Source organism: Callorhinchus milii, unplaced genomic scaffold (genome assembly GCF_018977255.1).
Source record: "Callorhinchus milii isolate IMCB2004 unplaced genomic scaffold, IMCB_Cmil_1.0 Scaffold16, whole genome shotgun sequence".
Lineage (NCBI taxonomy): Eukaryota > Metazoa > Chordata > Chondrichthyes > Chimaeriformes > Callorhinchidae > Callorhinchus > Callorhinchus milii.
The window spans coordinates 494,226-516,481 of record NW_024704757.1 but is presented as its reverse complement, the minus strand read 5'-3'; the positions used below and the strand labels follow the sequence as shown (position 1 = coordinate 516,481).

Below are 22,256 nucleotides of genomic sequence, written 5' to 3'. Positions count from 1 at the left end.
AATCCAGATAAAATGAAAGGTCTCCACTGTGGAACTTACTTGGCAATAGCTATAAATGCCAACTCCACATTTAGGCCTGTTTTGGCACTTGTTTCCATGAAAGGCACTCCGTATTCCTAGAAGAAATTAAATATCAATCAGCTATTCAGATACAAATATATATATATATATACACACACATATACACATGACTTCCCAATGCATGGACTGCAAATTCAAACATTTAAGATGCTAAAGTGAGATAAATGGAACTGATCCAAATGGTCATGTTTGATGATGTTCTCAGATGCCACCTATTTAACATAGCACATTGTTGGACTTTTAAGATTTCTGAGACAAACTTTAAAAATTAAAGATGCCAGTCGCTTGGGCTTCTTGTTTGATATATAATATATATAAACATCCTAATGACATAATATTGTACTCAGGAGTGGATTATCTATTGCATCCACTGGGAAGCCAATATATGGGCTTCCTTCCTGCTGCAACAAATGAGATGGCAACCATCAATGGAGAGATTGAGCTAATAATGGATTTACTCCCAGGACAAATAGCTATGAGCTATTACATACGAGGTTATCTACATACACTTTGCATAAAAGGAAAATATATTGGTGAGCCTATAAAATGGTGTAATATATCCAAAGTCTCTGCTCTGTATTAAAGCAGCTATGGATGAATTGTAATAATAATATTACAATTATATAATAATAATCCTTGCATTTGATGCAGCGCCTTATCACGTCTCCAAGATATCAAAACGCTTCACAGATTGGTAGAGATTTAAAGTGAAGGTGAAGTAGATAAATCAAGAACAACCAATCCCGATGCCACAAACTTGCACCCTGGCCAATAATGAAACAACTTTGGTTTGAGTGCAGGCCTCAGAGGTGAAAGACTTGTAAAGTAAAATATACTCTTACCCTGTTTGTGACACATAACAATATCAAGAAACCCAACAGGGCAAGGTCACTTCAAAACTCTGTCTCGCAGATAAGGAAGGAATAATCCTTAATCCAAGAAACTGGTAGCTCTTGATTGGAAAATGGAACAAGTATCCTTGAATATTGAAGAGTTTTAATTTTAGAGGATCCATTCATATAATAATAATCCTTGCATTTAATATAGCGCCTTATCACATCTTCAAGACATCTCAAAGCACTTCACAGAATATACTTTAAAGTGAATTGACTATATTTTGTGAGTAAAACGCGGCAGACAATTGCGCACAGCAGGGTCCCACAGGCAGTCGTGGATTGAAGTAACCAATCAATTATTAATTTTTTTGAAGGAAAAGCGATCTGCCAATCGACTAACAATTAGGTTCCTACTTACAGGTGTGGAGTAAGGAAACTTGCTAAACATTTCCTCCTGCCGAAAATCGAATCCAGGTCTCTCACTTGCGAAGCGAGTGCTCTAACCACAGAGCTACAGGACTCCACAATTTACCAGGCATCTTGCATGAATAATACAAAGCATCCAAGCACAAACAAGATATCTGGACTACACTTAGCAAACGACATACCTTTGCTAACTTTTCTCCCGACTCTTTCTTTACTGCCCTCTCCTGAGTTGCATCAGCCTATAAAAGACAGAGAATGACAGTCCATACTTCCTATAACTTCACCCTTATAGTAGTTTAAAATGCATCCTTTCACATCCCATTAGCATTGCCGCTAAACATTAAAAGTGACATTGGTTGGAATCAGTTTAAATATTCCAAAATGGGTTTAAAAGCTTTGCAAAAATCTGTCCAGTGCCTTGGGACGTCCTCCCAATGTGAAAGGCGCTATACAAATGTAATTTTGTTGTTGTTGTTCACTCTGAATGAAGGTTCTTATTTATGCCTGCAGTGATCACTGTCTTGACAGAACACAGCTGTAGAGCTTGGTGTAAATAGCAGGTTTTCTGTTGTGTGACCATCTAAGCATGAATGCGAATTCAGCTTGCTGGAAGGATCCTGGATTTGTAAGGACATTGTTGTAATGATGTCAGTGCCCAGGCTTACCATGTGCCCCTCTCTTTGCTTGGCTGGTGGATTTCAGAAACTCAAGCTGTTGTGATGGTGGAATGTACTGGGTTATATCATAAAATTAAATACACCATAACATCAATATATCTTAATACCAAATAAATATACCTTAACACTAAATGTAGTGTAAGACCAATTTATCATACCAAATATACCATAATACCAATATTGTGGAAGACCAGAATACTAATATATTAGGAATACTACAAATTGGAAGAACATTACAATAGAATACTAATGTATAATTATACTAATATTCTACAATACATGAGTACACGCTCACACAGCATGCCAATATATTACAGGACCAATACAGGAGAATTACTAATTGACTAAAATACCAATAGCTTAGGATGCCAATATGTATACACAGGTATACAAACCCACCATTATACCAATGCACTAGCAGATCATCAAATATACGTTCACTGATTTTATTGATTGTATTGAGAATAAAAATTAGGATATAAGACACCAAAATACTGATTTACAAGAATATATAAGTATCCCCCCAAACTAGAATATGCAAATGTACCCAAACAATCGGGATGTCGATGCAAATAGACAGTGTAATCTAACAACATACGGTAACTCCAGGTGGTGTTTTAAGAGAGGGCAACGTCTTAGCTGATAGCAGTTGTGCAGTATCTGAGACTCACCTTATTTCCCAGCATCATGATCACCACGTCTTGCGTTGCATATTCATGAATCTCTGTCAGCCATGCCTAGAAACAATTTTTAAAAAAATTGATGATCTAAACAGTTTTGTAAACAGTAAAACACAAATACCAACTGATTGTCCATGTAGAACTGAATATTCTGGTTTAGAATTTTCAGATCCATTGATTTCCCCCAAGTTTATCAGACATGAAGTAAAATTGCTGGTGCGAGCGTTGCCAATATCTGCGTTCGATAAAATGTCTACAACCTTGGCAGATTAATGAGGAAAGCTGGTGATTTATCATGAGATGATTGCAATGGAAGGAATACACATCCATTGTGACAAACACAGGAATATGTGCACTGGAAGGTTTCAGATCAGAGATGCTTTTTTTTTAGACTTTACCAAGTCTTATACCCCTGCCTCTGTCTCATGACAAGTCTGAGGACAATAGTGTGGATTTCTATTTTTTTTATAATAATCCTTGCATTTCATACAGTGCCTTAACACATGTGTCTCAAAGTACTTCACAGAATATATTGTAATGTATACTGACTGTGTGTTTTGTGAGCAAAACGCAGCAGCCAATTGCACAGCGGTCTGCACAAACTGTCGTGGATTGTTGTGAATATTTTTAAGTTATAAAGGAAACATTATATCTTAATTATAAATTCACAGACACTGTTTATAAGAAATAATTTCACTACTTAATGGAATGAGATCAGACAATCCTTTGACGCCACAAACTGATTCAAAACTATCTCTATTGTGATAGGGATACTGTTCTTTATGGGTCTTGGCAAATATAATGCATTTCCAAGAAGCTTTGTTGCGTATTATAGAACATGCAATAAATTTTTGAAATGTCAAGTTCTAGGTGTATTCTCACAAGTAATTCAATGTGTTCCCTGTTTGTACTCCTCAACACATTATGGTCAGAATGAAGAAAACCACAGAGGTTCCCCCAGTAATAAAAAGTCTTACTTTAATGTACTGGAGTTGACTTGGTGGCCCATGCCCAATACAAGTTTGACTTGTGACTTCTCCAGGCTAAAGGCAACACAAAAAACAACTAAACATGCTGATTAAGTGTTCTCAGAGAGTTTACAACAGAGAAGGCCGTTTGGTTTATTTTGTCCCTGCTTGTACTAGCTCCCTGCACTGGAAGTTTCTTCTCTAATCCCATTCCCCTGCTCTATACCAGATGCCTTAATACTATATTCCCTTCATAGGGAATTTACATGATTCCTTGCTAAAAGCTGTTCTGGATTTGAGTTATACACAGTTAAAGTAAAGTTAAAATAAATGAAAGAACGGATTTAAATGAAAAAGTGAAATGATTGACAGAGACAATATTGTTGCATTGCAATACTACGAGGAGAGGTTGAATAGACTAGGCTTGTATTCTCTAGAATATAGAAGAATTAGAGGTGATTTTATAGGGTCTTGACAAGGTGGATAGTGTGAGACTGTTTCCCTTGGTTGGAGAATCTAAAACTAGGGTTCATAGTCTCAGGATTGAAGGTCAGCCCTTTAGAACTGAGTTGAGGAAACATTTCTTCACTCAGAGGGTAGTGAATTTATGGAATTCTCTACCCCAGAGGCTGTGGGTGTTCAGTCAGTCATTGAACATATTCAAGACTGAGATCGATAGATTTTTAAAAACTAAAGGAATTAACGGATATGAGGATAGTGCGGGTAAATGGAATTAGGTTACGAGATCAGCCATGATCTTATTAAATGGTAGGGTAGGCTTGAGGGGCTGAATGGCCTACTAAATGCTCCTATTTCTTATGTTTCTTATGGTACTTTTCGACAGGTGATCAAATTGGCTGATGGGAGGGCTGCCAGCTTCCTGTGTGATGTTCACAGTGCAGTTCAGTGGGTCATTGGTGACGAGACTGTTGACCTGCTGACCCGGAAGTGATGATGACCAGCCAAACTGTTGCTCGACCTGTTATAATACGAGAGTTCTTACTTTTATGGACCTCAATCACAGGATTATAACAGGGTCTGACTATTATTGGCGAGAGAAAAAAAGCTAATTTTACTAAAAATGACACACAGTCACACAGCGGACCAAAGGTCATCATCCCACAATTACACAATCAAATTAAATCAAATGTTCCTGTCCCTTTTGCCAGAGTGAATTATTAATTACTCTAATTGAAATATATAATAGGCATGCGTGCTTCTTTTGCCTGAAATATTTTGATGCCTAAATACGTCTTGTTTACTTCACAGTCACAGTACAATTTCTGAAGCAGCTATTATACTTGCCATTTCCGTACTTTGTTTGCTAGAGTTCAATATCCTAGTCCTCGCCTTTCCACGGCCTTGCTCCTTCCTACCTGTGACCTGCTAACACCATATTGATCTGTCCGCTCCCTCTGCTCAGCCTGCCCCATGTTGTTGAAATATACGGACTATGACCTCAGGGTGCCTTGGTATATTTCAAACAGCAACCGAATGTTTGAAGGTTTGAAAGTTAAATGGTTATAAGTAGCTTTGTTGGACTGGATGAGGTTAGCTTCTGATTGCATTTCATATTTTCCTGGGAAGATGTTCACTCCTGAGATAATGAGCGATCGGGTCCTTGAGCCGAGATGTAAGAACAATGGACCGCAGAAAGAAAAGGCTACAGCCTCAGACACCTGCCGATCTCAAGGCTGAGAAACAAGCGGCTGTGGGAGGCTGCCCAGAAGTTGTCCATATTTCTCTCTGTGCAAAGCAGCTGTGAAGGGTGGGGGCTATCTCTGTGACAAGGGGAGGTGGAGTTAGAAACACATAAAAGATGTAACTTTGAAATAGTTGGAGTTGTGTAGAGGGTCAGTGCACTTCCCAGTGGAATCGATATCGATTCTACTGTATCTATGTATATGCACAGGGGGGAGGGAATTTACCTCCAGTAAGAAAGTGACCATTAAAAGTAAAAGAGGAAGAGTGGTCAGGTCCGTAAGGAAGGAGGGCTTTCTCCAATGAAAGTGGTGGTGGACTGTGGGAGTTCCAGTAGCTGTTGCCGCTGCCCAGAGTCAAATCGGGTAAATATGATTTTGGTTCTGTCTGTTGCCTGGTATATCTGTATAAGGGATACAGTGCAGCTGATTTGTCTGTTCAAATGTTAATAAAACCTATATTTGAAAGTAACGTGGTGTCAAGTCAATTTGTCTACAACGTCGCCTGCCCCGCCTGCCCCACCATCAGCGGTCGGGCCTTCAGCCTCTCCGCCCCCACCCTTTGGAACTCCATCCCTCAGTCCCATCGCCTTGCTCCCTCCCTTACCTCCTTCAAATCATGTCTTGATAAAGTGCAATGACTGTGTATCTTTAGGCAAACAACGACCTTCTGTGATCTACGTAGATTGAGAACGAGAGCTCACAGGAGATGCACCACTTCTGTTCACATTTACCAAGTGCCCAGCATCTTAAGTCAGCAGTAGTGTTCTCTAACTAGCCTTCACCTGACTCAAGGTCTGTTTATGATCCTTGCTGTCTTTTCGGGTCAGAGCTATTTCATTCAGTTTGCCCCGCTCATTTAGGCTGTGACCTTAAACCGTCTGCTCTGATTAGTGGTGATAATTCACTCACTCCTCCTTCCTCTGTGAAACATGACAGCACAAGCTATTGGTGATTTTCTGCAACTGTGTTGAAGCAGAAATAATTGCAGGAGAAACAAAATCTGAATATCACTCCCTGCTCCCGAGGCTTCAATTTTTTTTAAAAAGATGATAAAATAACAACTCACAAGAGAAGAAAGTGTTCATTCATACCCACAGCTCAGTACTGATTTCAATAAACGCAGGTATTCTCATTGTACAACCATACTAATGAGCTCAGATGTACATTATATTTGACAAATATACTGAGGCAAAGATTCAGAAACACCTTTTGTAATTTAATTAATTTGTGCTATTGCTGCCACCCAGCTGCGCCACTGCTCCAGCAACCCTGGGGGCCACATTGTTTCAAAATCATTTTCACTGACAAAATACAGTCAATCTACTTTACAGTATATTCTGAGAAGCGCTTTGAGACGTCTCGATGACGTGATAAGGCGCTATATCAAATACAAAGATTATTATTATTAATATTGTTATTTTCTCTTCATGGTTGTATCATTCTGTACTGACTTTGAACATTAAATGATCTTCATCATTAGAAGTTCTTTCCTGACCTGCCACATCCCCTTACCCAGCTGTAAGCAGTTACTATAGGCTCTCCGGGCTGGGATTGAACACTGCTTATTCTTCAGCTGTTTTACTTTCATTATTCTTACTTTATGAATCAGTGTCTGACATCTGCGGAAACCCATCAACGTGCTTAAGAGTATCCAAACCAAGTTGAGAATTCCATGCATCCCTCCTACACATGGAAATCCTAGAGATAAGATAGTTGGAATGGAATGCGCACTTCCCTTGGAGGGAAGCATCCTATTTACCCAACCAAGGCTTGGGGACCCAGAGTGTGTGTTGGGGTACTGCTGGAGTCTAACCAGCTAAAGCCGCATAGACATTGTCTGACCCCAGCCTACACTGATAGAAACTGCGCTGGCTACACAGTCTGCTATCTCTGTGATGTCATCTTGTAAAACGTACACTGCACAAGGTTGAAAATCAGAGTTTAACCTTCATTAGAGTCCTGTAGCTCAGTGGTTAGAGCACTCGCTTTGCAAGTGAGAGACCTGAGTTCAATTCCAGGCAGAGGGCGAAACCTTGAGCAAGTTTCCTTACTCCACACATTATTGTTTTGGGTTTTGGAGGGATTATTAATAATATTATTACTAATAATAATCCCTCCAAAACCAAAAACAATAATAAAAAATTGGTCATTTTCAATTTACGACTGTTTGTGGGACATTACTGTGCGCTATTGGCTGCCGCGTTCGCCCACAAATAAACAGTCAATTTACTTTACAGTGTGTTCTGTGAAGCGCTTTGGGACGTCCTCCCGACGTGAAAAGCGCTATATCAAATGCAAGGATTATTATTATTATTATTATTATTAAAAGCTGATGTGAGCAGAAGTCTGAATTGGATAATTTGATTCTCTTTCATTTCGAAAAGGTCGCTGGGGTGGGGAGGGTGAGAGAGGGGAGAGAGGAGGGGGCAAAATCCATCAGTGTGTTTGTTGATATCACAAATTTGCTTTTTGCACGTTTAGTCTATAAATACAATTGTCCAGCAGCTCAGGAGAGGCTGAGAGGTTGAAATTCCAATCTGAAAGTCTAACTTTAAATTCCAGCTCCTCTATCAATCAAACACCCTTTTCTTCTTAAAACCACTGGCCATAGCTGTCACACGAGAGGACAGATATTTTTTTATGAACTACAGAAAACAGGCTACAAAATTGAGTCTGAATTCAACAATTTGCCAACATCTTGACTCTGTGAAATGGGAGGAAAATAAGAGTAAATCAAGACCCAAATGGAATTTCTCCCCCCAAATGGCAGTTCCATGGAAATAATGCCAAGGCAATAGGTAAAAGTAAAGCTGGAAGTATTTATCACCAGATTGCACCTTGTCACTAATCCAGGTATTGACGAAGATTATCACAACATGTCTTCTAAGTAATATCCTATCTATTGGCCCTGGGTGTTACCAGTGGCTTCTTGAGAAGATTTGTGAAGGCAATATTATGGGAATAAACAAATTAGATTACATAAGTACATAAAAAGTTACCCATCTTTATTCCATCAATAAATCCTCTCTGCAATACAACAAAAATAATCTTCAAATGTTTACAAAGCAATCTATATGATAATGCAATGCATTATCTCCCAATTTCTTTTATTCACCAAATGACTTTGGAACTCAGTCCCTTTGCGTTTTTTAAATAAACCAAAGGATTCTCTGAGGTCCGAATAAAAGCTATTGAAAAACAGTTTGAGCAATGTTGTGAGACAAGAATGTAGAAATCCATTTGCCTCCAAATTTACACATTACCCGTGTCATTTACTAGCGATAGCATCTTGACCGTCTTACATTGCCCCTTTGAACAAAGAGGTGACTATTCTCTCCCCTCCCCACCTCTTTTCCCCTCCTCCACCTCTCTGTGGAGGAATTGCTGGCCCTAAGCGAAGCCTAGTGCAGGAAAGGACACGAGCTGCAGAGTCCAAGGTGGCTTCCAGATTGTGGAGGGAAGAGTTGGGAGTCAGTGAGAATGTTGGCGTAATCTTCAATACAATAGTAAAGTTCAAAAAGGAAAACAAAACTGTGAAATTTCTCTCTGACCCAATGTGTGAATCAAGCTACCAACCAGGATGCTATTTAACCCACAATATTGCACCAAAGGCATTTTATGTTCAGACCAATAAAGTCTCAGTGTTCCATAGAACATTAGATCATCAACTGATGTTATGTACCCCTACAATGTGATATAATTTCTCTTTCTTAAGCAGGCATAATAATAATAATCTTTGCATTTGATATAGCATCTTATCACGCTTTTGAGACGTCTCAAAGCGCTTCACAGAATATACTGTAAAATGAATTGACTGTATATTTTGTGGGCGAAACACAGCAGGAGGCAATTGCGCACAGCAGTGTCCCACAAATAGTCTGGATTGAAGTGACCAATTGTTTTTAAGGAAGGCTTTTTTTGAAGGAAAAGTGATCGACTAACAACCAGGATCCTACTTACTGTTAGGTAAACAGAGGCATGTGGCAGTAAGGAAACTTGCCAAACATTTCCCCTGCTGGGAATCGAACCCAGGTCTCTTGCTTGCTCTAACCACTGATTTTTTTTCAATAATAATTTTTCAATAGCTCTCTTTTTGGTTGAGTTAATCAACTACTAGATTTAATGAGAGTCTATTTTTCATATGTCTCATTGCTTCTGTTATTTTATCCCACTTGAGGCTTGTTAACATGCCCTCACTTCCTGTGACCCTGCAATCAGTGTATTGATTTAAAAAGTCCACAAACCTCAATCTACACTCCCACTGCCTTTCAGCGTCTTAAAGCCCCGGACTGTATCCTGATCCTATTTCCTTTGCTCCAGTGAAAACAAGATATGTTGAAAATTACTTTTAGTAAATACTGTGGTGCCTTGTAATAAAATCACAACCCAATAGTGAGGTAGAAACCTTTCGCTGTGTTTGTAACAGTTACTGACTTGCTTCCTGCATGGAGTGGGGGGGTTAGTTCCCAATATAAAAACAACTTCTGGGTCATCACGTCACTGCCAATGTCACTTCCTGTTTACTATTCTTGAACCTCCTTCCCTTTTAAATAGTGCTATGGGATCTTTAATGCCCACTTGAACAGGCAGACAAATCTAGATTTAATGTCTCATCCAAAGGAATGGCACCTCTGACGAAACAACGCTCTCCCACATTGCACTGGAGTGTCAGCCCAGACTGGGAGCTCAAAGTCCTGACACGGGGCTGAAACGTCTAATGCAGATACAAGCAGAAGCTGACACCCAGCTACCCTAGCATGTGTGCTCTCTCAAAAACCTTTAGCAATATAATGCTGGTTATCACTAATGTTGTTGTTGGATAAAATTCCACTGGCAGATCATCAATGTTTGACATCTTTCCAAAGCAATCAAATTTAATGACCTGGTGAATCTTTTCTCCTATAATAAATTTGTCCATAAAGTGCAAGTATTGACTTGTCCATTTAAGGAGGTTGATTGAATTGAAAAGTTTATTACTCTTATGATTCCAATGGGAAACATTCTGATAGATAGAACCTCTTATATCGTTGCTTTCCTGTGGTTTACAGACAAACTCATTCTCTACCCCTTAAAAATAAATAGCACTTGCAATCTCTTCAGTTGTCGTAGCAATAAATTTCCTATAATCTTCCTTTTAATCACCAAATCTTTGTGTGTCAGCCTGGTGCAGTGGTACCACTCTCGCTTTGAGTCAGAAGGTTGTGGGTTCAAGCCCCACGTCAAGACTTGGAATCACATCGTCTAAGACGATACTCGAATGCAGTCCTGGGGGGGTGTTGCATTGTCAGAGATTCTGTCCTTCAGATGCGACTTTAAACTAAAGTCGCATCTGCCTGCTCAGGTGGATGTTAAAGATGGCACTATTCTAAAAGAGAAGGGAGTTTCTGACCAACAATTCCCCAAATAAAATTGGCGAAACACTCCATCACTGGAGTGCAACATTGTGCAACTGGCTGCCAGGTTTCGCCCACAAATTACACTGTCAATACACTTTACAGTATATCCTGTGAAGCTTTTTGAGACATCTCAATGATGTGATAAAGCACTATATCAAATGCAAGGATTATTATTAGTATCAAACAGTGCATGGTCATTCAGAGAATATTGCAGTTTCAGTGAATGATTTACCATTCCATATAATTTACATTTATATAACATCTTACACGTTGGGCAGACATCCCAAAATGGGAATATTTTTCTCTGAGTTTTACCCTTTGAATTGGTCCCAACACTAAGAAACTGATTAAAATTCAAACTCAAATTGCCCCTGGATATTGAGCCAATGGTCCCCTTAAGAGGAAGCAAATTAATGGTTCTTCTATGTTAGGTCAACACATTTACTGCCTATAGTTCTCGTCCCCTCCCCAAAACAGGTCATTAACTATACAAATAGCAGCATCTGCACTGACAAGGCAGGGCCATTTTGTTTATTAACAAAAACTCAGCCAAGGGGGTGCAGGGGGTGGTAGGAGATGGATAATTTGTGATAGTCAGAAAAGTGGTGGGAAGCACGAGGGCTATTTTTAAAGGTTGGCAAAGTGGGGGGTGGAAGGTAATTCCCCCCGCATCGCCCCCACTTCCCTCCTTCCATCTTACTCTCTAGCCTTTTTTTCACCTTTGGAGTTTGCTGTCTACATGTTGACCAGGAAGGTGCAAATTAACTCCGCTGATCAGTTTAGAGAAATTTGGGAATCAGAACCTCAACCTTGGAGGCTGAGCAAAAGCAAAGCTGTGCCACTGAGACACTTGCTGCAGGGCAGTGCTAACTGCTGTAATGAACAGCTGAAGTATCAACAACCAGCCCGAGAAGCCCTTCCTCAAGCAGATGCTTCTGCTTGTCACCCATTGAGCATTGAGCACAGTCTCTCACTGCATCTGCCACCATCTTCTGCTTCTACTTGCTCTATTAGTGATTAGATGGGTTCAGCATGGCTCCTGTAAATATTTTAAAAATATCTAGTAGTGCAGCTGACCTGTTTTAGTTGAGTGGCTAGAAAATATCTACTCTAACAAGCCAAACTGTGCTTGAAAAGTAATGTCTCTTGGATATCTTACAACTGTTTCTGTAGTTCAAAATACGATTGAAAAATAGGTTTAAAAAATCCTGCTTAACGATGAGAATTAACTTTCCTTGATTTGCTAGATAATTACAATAATAGTAATAATAATCCTTGCATTTGATATAGCGCTGTTCACGTCGGGAGGACGTCCCAAAACGCTTCACAGAACACACTGTAAAGTGAATTGACTGTATATTTGTGGGCGAACGCGGCAGCCAATTGCGCACAGCAATGTCCCACAAACAGTCGTAGATTGAAAATGACCAATTTATTATTGTTTTTGGTTTTGGAGGGATTATTATTAGGCGATTAGGAAACTTCCCAAGGTTTCGCCTTCTGCCTGGAATTGAACTCAGGTTTCTCGCTTGCAAAGCGAGTGCTCTAACCACTGAGCTACAGGACTCCAATACTGATTCCTACCAATTTAAATAAGGAACTGATAGGCTTATATGTCATTAACACAGTAAGCTGCTTCTTAAAGTTTCTCTCCTCCAGACCAAATGTAGTCTTTTGTTTACCAGCTATTAATATTTATTCATTCAGGTGTGTGTAGAGCCATCTCCAGAATGGGCTGTTTTGCTGGCTTCTTTCAGGATTAATTGGGTTGTTAACGAGATTAATCTAGGTGACTTTGTAACCCTGTGTCATAGAAAACGTAAGATACCCAATCATTTGGACAGCCAAAACCTTGGTCAAAACATCAAGAACCAGGAGTGATAACTTCAAAAGACAGTAAAGGAAGAAAATGCAGGAGAATTGGTGTTCAGTACAAGAGCTGCAGCTATGTGGAACAAACTAGCAGACGGCTGAGGGTTATCAGGTGCGTTTTGCTTGTGTTCATGATTTTGTCGCTCGTGAGTTGTGCTTGAGTGACCGACAGCAATTACCAGTGAAACTTGAGGCTGCCAATGGCAGAGTGGGCTGAAGCTGAACATACGGCAACCATTTAAATGAATGTCTCCAGATTTCCATTCATTGCCGAAACCAGCAGCTACAGGTTATCATCCTGGTAAAGCAAACTAAGTAAAGTCTTATTCCTGTGTTAATACTTTACTGCTCTTTAGTTTCTGACTAAGGTCTCTGGTGTTGAGGGAGACTCTGTGACGGTCAGTCAGACAGTCAGGTACTATCTCTGATCCACTTGATCCACACGGAATCAGAATATAGTTGGTGTCTCAGTCCTGGGCAAAGAGCCAAGTGATGGGAAACTTGGAGGCTTTGTGATTGAAGAGGAAGTGCAGAAAGAACTGGCTGACCTGGCAGTTTGTTCATTAGCAACAAGAATCACTGATAGCTTCGCTAGCAACTGCTGCACCGAGGTTTCAGGAAACAAAACTGCACATCAACATGAGTGAGCCCTTGCAAGGTAGAAACATTCACATTATTGCCACCATGATCTTCGGAAGTTTAAGAACTGGTCTTTGGAAACCACCCATAAAACAACAACAGCAACTTGCGCCCCTCATGCAGGGTAGCATCCCAGAGCGTTGACAGTGGTGGAGTACGACACTGAATCGGGGGGAGGTGACTGTAGACACGGTCGAAGAGGGAGGTCTTCGAGCACGACCTGAAGATGGAGAAGGAAGGAGTAAGGTGGAGGGTTAGAGGAAGAGTGCTGCAGAATAAAACCCACTACCCCTCGGGTCCTGCAGGTGTTTGACTCACTGCCTCACCACCAATAATGAAAAATAGTCCTTGCATTCTCTAAGGTGCCTTTCACGTCTGGAGGACGTCTCAAAGAGCTTCACAGAATTTCACTGTAAAGCGTAGTGACTGTGTTTTGTAGGCGAACACAGCCAATTTGCACACTCTAATATCCCACAAACAGCCATGAAGTGAATGAAAAGGCTTTTATCTAGGAGATTGTTGGCCAGGACACCAGAAGAGAGAAACTCCCTTTTCTTTTTGAGAAGTGCCATCTCAACAGGCACAGACAATTTAATGTGTCATCCGAAGGACAGCACTTGAAGCACAATGAAGCAATGAAGCACAAACAACAATGAAGCACGCCGCCAGCACTGTATTGGAGAGTCATCATAGACTATATGAGTTCAAAATCAAGATGTGGGACTTGAACCCACAAAGTTCTAACTCGAAGGTGAGATTCTAACCAACTAGCCGGGCTGAGACACAATCAGTGTGGACTGACACACATCATGTGAGCCCTGTGGGAGTTCAGGCAGCTAGTTAGGGACATTTACCTGCAGTAATTTGTCTCCTGGTGCTATTGGGGAGGGCAGGAGGGAGAGTTGGGAAGAGCAGTCTGCCATAGACATGCTGGAAGCCAGCCTGCATCTCTAGTGTTCATCCACCTCGCTCATAGTTGAACACATTGATAATGACTCACTGACAGCACAGACTATGGCAGCTGTTGTCTCCTGGCTTTGTGCGTGGCAAGCAGTTACACATCTCTATAGCAGTCTGCTCGCCTGTTTAACAACTAAGTAAAAGTGTTGCTGTTTTCTAAAAAACAGGAAAGAAGTTATTTCCTCTTGTTATAAGAAGTTGCTTCCGTATGGTGCTGGGGTTCTGTCTCCAGTCTATAGTTTTTTCAGTGCGAAAGTATCTTTATGGTTGCCTCCACTATTCTACTCAGCCTGTTAGCCTCACACAAACATCCAATCGCTCTCCCTGGTCCTCATAGCAAAAAGGTATTGTGCCCCCTGAAATCTTTGCATTGTAAATAATAATCCTTGCATTTGATATAACACCCCATCAATTCATTGAGATGTCTCAAAGCGCTTCACAGGATTTACTATAAAGTGGATTATTGTGGATGAATTATCCAGGCAGAATGTGACCATCACTACTTTAACGATCGTCATTGGGTCAGTCTGTGCAGTAAGCTTTAAGAAAGAAAGACCTTGTCTTTTTATAGCACTTTATCATTTTAAATATAGCTCAGAGTTTTCTATGAAATGTAAGCTTTTTAGACACACTACCAGGTGACTTACTAAAATTATAACTGCAATATCCCTACATTGGATATCGCGCCTGTAATGTTGAAATATTGAACAAAATATGGCAAAGTGTGGGGATACACATTATTCTGTGTATAATGAGAAAAACCCATGTAGAATATACAACCCCATCAGCCCAATCCTCGCCAGGCTTTGCTGCTCTCCATCTTTGAATAGATCAATTTTGAGGTCCTCGCCCTCACATATAAATCCCTTCTCGCCCTTGCACCCTCCTATCTCTGTGATCTGCTGTTATTTCACTCCTCTGCTCACCAACTCCACTCAACTAACACAGGTCAGATGTACAACTCCCATCCCCCTCCATACCAACATCACCAATGAACTCATCTAGTCAATGATGACACTCCAATACTGTGGTGGGGGTGTGCTTCATTGTTGGAGGTGCCATCCTTCGGAGGAGATGTTAAACCAAGGTCCTGTGCCTGCTGAGCTTTCTATCATTGCACACCTAACCTCTGGAACTCCCTGCCTCTATTCCTCCGCCTCCCCCCTCAACTCCCCCCATCTGTCTTAAAATCCCATCTTAAAAATCTACCTCTTTGGCAATGCTTTTGGTGACCTCCCCTTTTTTAATCGCTCAATGCCCAACCCACCACTGTAAAGTGCTCTGAGACGTATCCTACATTATTGGTGATTGTTATTATCATTCCCCCTCGCCCCTCACCTCCAGTTCGGGCACAAATCCTGGATTGGTCCAGCACCTTGGGATGTCCTCTTGATGTAAAAGGCACTATATAAATGCAACGTTTTTATTATTAAATACACAAACGCCAACAGGCACCAATAAACTCCAGGACCTGAACTCCCAGAATACATCCCCTCACCCACGTTGCTAGAAATGAAAGAAATCTTTTGGAAAGCTCGGCACACCAGGTCGGTACTCCAGGCATCAACTGTGCCACTCACTGCTCCCCTCCACGTGGCAAGAAAGGTGTTTTGGGTAATTATAGAAAACACTTCACAGCAATCCGCAATGAGAGCTCCTTAGGATTCTCCATTGAGTGAGATGTTTGTGGCTGCGGAGGATGGGAGTCAATACGTCACTCGTCAATTCCCACATGGCACCAGGATGTACCATTTGCAGGAAGAATGTGGGGGAGACCTGACATAGAGCTAAAAGCCATTCTAAATCTTTCAATTGACTCACATTTCTGTAACGTTCACGGCCAATGAACAGATTTGATACACAAAATAATAATAAAATAATAATAGTGATCCTTACATTTGATACAGTGCCTTATCATGTCATTTGGATGCTTGAGGATACACTGTAAAGTGGATTCATTGTATGTTGTGGGCAAAACATGGCTGTTGAGATGATCACTCACTTTAGGAGAGTTTATTCTCCACTGACGTTCACTGCTTGTCAATTCTAGCCAGAGAAATAGGGGAAAAGCTATTACTGTCAAAACCAACTGGCATGAGTATCATTCAAAAGATTTAAATAGAGGAGTTTTGTGTCCAGAACTCCAGTGTCAGCCTGGCTCAGTTGATAGCACTCTCAGCTCAGTCAGATGTTGAACCCACACTCCAGGTTCATGCTCCAGAGCAATGCCAACGCAGGGCTGCATTGTCAGACGTGCTATCCAGTGGGTAGAATATAAGATAAACTGAATCCTATCTGCCTGTAAAGATCCCATGGCATTATCCTGGTGTCCTGGCCAATAATCCCCCAAATAAGATTGGTCATTCATCTCATGGATGTTGCTCTGTGCAAATTGGTTCCCCCCTCTGCTTACAAACACACAGTCACTACACTGCATTTTACAACTCTGAAGAACTTTGAGAAGTTTAGATGTTATAGGTGTGGCATCAAGGCACTGTATCAAGTGCAAGGTATTATTATGGTGAAAGAAGCAACTTGGGCAAACTGATACCCCATTCACTGGCAAACAGTGAACAAGCAGTTCACTCCCGGAGTGGCACCTATTCTTTAAATTTTCTCTCTGGCTGGAGTGATCCGCTCCCAAGCTGGGATTTGCCGGATCAGGAGCTGGGAAAAGTCGTTGCTATACATTACTAACTGCCTCTGGAGACAAACTGGTTAATGTAACAGTGGAAGATGGATGTTCTGTGTATCAAGTAGAAGAATGTATCCATCTGATAAATAAAGTCTGATCCATATTTTCCTGTTTCTTTGAAAGAACCTTTGAAATGACTTCAATATTCTACCCTCAAAAACACAATTGAGATTGATAAATAATAATAATGAGTGTTACATTTGATAAGGCACCTTCTCACATTCTTGAAATGTCACAAAGCGCTGCAAGGATGTGCTGTGAAGTACAGTGACTGGGTATTTGAAGGGGAGGGCAACAGACAATTTGTAGGCAAACACGACACCAATACGTGCACAGCAATGTGGCAATCTTGAAACAGGAGCTTGAACATGGAAACCTGTTCCTCGGGGTGACTTTCACATGGACACATTGGATCTGCTAATTTTGAAGATCACTGCTGTCATGCAGTTGGGGTGTTTTGGTAAACATCACTCCTATTAAATACTACACTATATGTGTGGTTCTTATCAATGTTGCAGATTTGATCATTAGCTCTGTTCGATATGACTTACAAAGGATTCAAAGGATATATATTTGGGGTTGTGCTAAGATTTTAACAAATACTCAAATTTGACACCACTGAGACAACAATAATAATCATCCTTATATTTGATATAGCGCCTTTCATGTCCCAAACTGCTTTACAGATGGAAGCCATACTCTTTGGCTCTCGTCAACATCTAAAATCTCATGGTTCTCACCTCCTCCACCTACCCAACTTCCCCCTAAAACTCTCCGAACCCGTACGCAACCCAAGCGTCAGGTTTGACCCCCAATTATCCTTCCTCCCCCACATCCGGTCTCTCACCAGCACCGCTTTCTTCCACCTCCAACGCATCGCCCGTCTCCGCCAATACCTCTCCCCAAAAGCCGCTGAAACCCTGGTCCATACCTTTGTCACCTGCCGTCTGGACTATTCAGCGCCCTCCTCGCCGGCCTCCCCTCCACCACCATCCATAAAATCCAACTCATTCAGAACTCTGCCGCCCACATTCTCACCCGCACGAAACTCCGCTCCCCGATCCCCCAGTCCTGGCCCTCCCCCCACACCCAAACTCCGCTCCCCGATCCCCCCAGTCCTGGCCCTCCCCCCACACCCAAACTCCGCTCCCCGATCCCCCCAGTCCTGGCCCTCCCCCCCACACCCAAACTCCACTCCCCGATCCCCCAGTCCTGGCCTTCCCCCCACACCCAAACCCCACTCCCCGATCCCCCCAGTCCTGGCCTTCCCCCCACACCCAAACCCCACTCCCCGATCCCCCCAGTCCTGGCCAGTCTGCACTGGCTCCTGTCCCAGAAAGGATCGACTTCAAGATCCTCACTCTTGTCTTCAAATCCCTCCACTCCTCTGCACCTCCCGACCTCTCTGACCTCCTCTCTCCTCAAAACAGTACCCATTGCCTTCGTTCCTCCGGGTCTGGCCTCCTCCTTGTCCCCCGAGTCCTCCTCCACCCCCGGCGGCTGTGCCTTCAGCCACTATGCCCCGAGGCTCTGGAACTGCCTTCCTCACTTGCCTCATCCCCTCTCTTTCTATTTTCAAGTCTCGGCTGAAGACCTTTCTTTTCGACCGCACCTTTGGACACCTTCCCACCCCCCTCCCCCTGGCTCCTCCCCCTCCCCCTGGCTCCTCCCCCTCCCCCTGGCCCCTCCCCCTGGCTCAGCCCCGGGATCCGTAACTGTGAAGCGCTCTGACATGCCGTCCGGTGTGGATGGCGCTATATAAATCCAAGTTGTTGTTGTTGTTATAGGATATGCTGTAAAGTGTAGTAACTGTGATTTATGGGCACACCCAGCAGCCAATTTGTATACAAACAGGTGCCCAATTAATATTTAGTAGCTTGTTGGCCAGGAAACCAGGAGAAACTCCCTTCTCTTTTGAAACTTTTAAAAAATAGAGGCATTAGGGGATATGGGGAGAGGGCAGGTAATTAGAGTTAGGTCAGAAGATCAGCCGTGATCTTATCGAATGGCGGGGCACAGGCTCGAGGGGCCGAATGGCCTACTCCTGCTCCTAATTCTTATGTTCTTACGTTCTTAAATAGTGCCATGCGATCTTTAAAAGCTAGTTGGGGCCTCAGTTTAAGTTCTCATCTGAAGGCATCACCTCCGACAATTCAGCGCACCTCCCAGCACTGTGTTGGAATGTCAATTTAGACTCTATGAGTTCCAAATCCCAACACGTATGACATGCAGATGCCAGAAAAGAAACCGTCAGGAACTTATTGCTGTAGGGTTTTTACTACAAAGAAATCATGAATACTGAAATCTCAGCTCTTTACCTTAAGGGTTTAATTTGTTGCCATCATGAATAAATGAATAGATGTGCTGCAAGTGTCATAAATTCAGCCGAGGAGTGAAAGGCAATGGTGCTCATCAAGTGTGACAGTGATTTTGAACAGTTCTGTCTTCCCATCCCAGAAGATAGGCACGAGGTTGCGTGACAGAATGAGGCAATTGATCATTGTGAAAACAAGCAAAAAGTGCTTTCCTTTTGGCTGCACTTTTGGATGGATGTCAGTTCAACAAGGGAGTGACGTATGTTCATTCGATCGTAAGAGAGGTTTGGATTAAGAAGGCACTTTGGTTTCATCTTTGCACAATATCCACCTGAACATCTTGACGTTACAGCATCTGGACATTTCACAAAGACTAGCCCCCTGGTCTCAAGCATCTTTCTGGTAACCTTTTCTAGCTCCTGCTAAGAAATAATAATCCATGCAGTTGACAATCACTCACTTCAAGGCTGTTTACGTAAATCAGCTATTACATCCACTTACAAACACACAGTCACTTTACTTTACAGCAATTATTAGTGAAGCACTTTGAGATGTCTCAGTGTTATAGATGCTACATTAAAACTCATCATTATTATCGTAGGTACTTTGGGATGTTCTCCCAAACATGTTAGGCTCTTATATAAATATAAACGGAAATTTGTATTGTATTGTATTTATGAGCGTTCTCTGTTCAGTTTTACGGGTCTGATCGCAAACCAGGTTTTATATTCATCCATAAGATCCCCTTTGGAACATCTATTTTCAAGGTTGAAGAGTTCTCGACCAGCGGGCTGCCCCAGGTTCAGTGCTGGGACCTCTGCTGTTTACACCTTTTGCCTGTAGTCAGATTTGAACTCCATCCCAACATGGAGTTTGAAAAGAGGCAGGAAGTGTTATTGTATCAACTGAACCAAGCTTATATCTGGCTCAGTTGATAGCACTCATCCTAAGTTGCAATTCGCAAATATAAACACAAGCTCAAACTACAAACTACTTGTTCGAGATCCACTTAAGATTCTGCACCCAACAGTGATATCAATCCAATGCTAACATGTCAAGCGTTGTTCCTGATCTAGACTGGCTCACTGGAGTGTGAGATAAGCAGAGCAAGCTCTTGCGCGCATCAGTTGATTTTGAAGTTATTATATTTCTGATCAGCATTTGAAGTGGCAACAGCACTGCAACAAAATGACATGGTTGCAATTAAAGATTCTGAAGCATGACATTTTATATTGTAATAATAATAATCCTTGCATTTGATATAGCGCTTTTAACGTCTTCGAGACGTCTAAAGCGCTTCACAGAATATACTGTAAAGTGAATTGACTGTATATTTGTGGGCGAAATGCGGCAGCCAATTGCGCACAGCAATGAGTGTCCCACAAACAGCTGTGGATTGAAGTGACCAATTTATTATTGTTTTTTTTGAGAGATTATTACCAGGTGTGTGGAGTAAGGAAACTTGCCCAAGGTTTCGTCCTGCCGAGAATCAAACCCAGGTCTCTCGCTTGCAAAGTGAGTGCTCTAACCACTGAGCTACAGGACTCCTGTATGAAAAAGTCCTGAAAAACGTATGGTGCAATGTTTAGCACCAACAGATTTTAATGTCGATCTTTGGCTACATTGGAAGAAATATACAAGTGCACAGCTATGTTCTGAAATGTTTGCTACATTATCAGACAAGGAGAACATTTATTCAAGCTTCTGTTCAGATTAAGATTAAAGATCCCATGGCACTACTCGAAAAGAGAAGGGAGTTTCTCCCGATGTCCTGGTCAAAAGTCCCCCAGATAAAATTGGATCATTCACTTCATGGGTGTTTGTGGGTAGTTGTGCACAAATTAGCTGTTAGGTTCATTACAAATATATAGTCATTACACTTTACGGCACTTACCTGTGAAATACTTTGAGAAATGTATGTTACAAGCACTGTACCAAATACACAGACTATTAAGAGGCAGGTAGCCATTGTCAGTGGTGCTCACAGTACCCTCACTAACTAGGGTTCTTCCACCTTGATTATTATTAGTTATTAGTTGCAATCTGCCTTGCCTTGCCTCAGGGTATTAACATACATTTACAATACCAATACAATCAATCAACATGGCAATTTAAATTGGTCATTGATTTTATCATGAGCCTCGGTAACGAGCTCCAGTCAATTAAAACCACGCAGTGCAGGTAAATGCGTGTTTCAACAGCTGTACAAAGAATATCCAGCAGGGAAACAGGCCACTTAGCCCAACCAGTCTCCATTTGGATGTTTATAATCCCCACGAGTCTTCACCCATTCCTCAGTCCCTCCCAGACCCTTCCATTCATCTCTCCCTCATGTGAAGAAATGGAAGATTCAGGGGCAGCATTAGAGCAATCCTCTACTTGGTGAACATGCAACCAAACAGGAGGTTACAGGATTGAAACTGAGAAATGTCACTCACACAGCAACACACCCAACTCCCCACCCCTACACATAGACAACACCCCCTCACCCACCCCCTTACAGGCAAACACATACACAGTAACACCCCCGCCCCCTCCCCAAGTATGAAGCACCCTGTGATGAAATCTAGCTACCAAGAATAGATTGGGGTTTGGGGTCGGAGGGGAATTGTGGCTTTCAATCTTTAGAGCCCTTCATACTTTAATTGGCAGAAATAGTATTGTATTTGTTGCTTCTGTTGGTCCACAAATACACAGCCACTAAACTTTAAAATTAATCCTGTGAAGTGCTTTGATGTAAAAAGTGCCATATAAAATGCAAGGATGATGATGATGATTATTATTATTATTTGGTTCACAAGGTCACATGAGAGGTTCAGAAGTGGAAGGTTCTTCAGTTCATTTGGTCTCATCCATCCAGATTACCCACCGATCAAAGAGGAAGGTCTTGATATGGGCCTTGAAGGAGGCAAAATCTCCCAAACAGCCTTTTTCTGACTTCTGCCACAAACTTACAAGCTTTTAAACTCCAATTGCTTAGCCTTTGCTCCTCGATTAATCCATCGCTT

At 41.8% G+C, this 22,256-nt stretch overlaps 1 protein-coding gene across 1 annotated transcript in view; it reads right to left on the bottom strand.

Moving 5' to 3' along the window:
• Positions 1–22,256, bottom strand: part of LOC103187105 (ras-related protein Rab-26) — a gene marked incomplete at its 5' end in the record, with an annotated part of 135,447 nt that overhangs the window by 1,799 nt on the left and 111,392 nt on the right. The window contains 3 exon segments of the mRNA XM_042341029.1: positions 40–116; positions 1,526–1,582; positions 2,692–2,757. Of these exon segments, the coding sequence (XP_042196963.1) occupies positions 40–116; positions 1,526–1,582; positions 2,692–2,757 (200 nt within the window).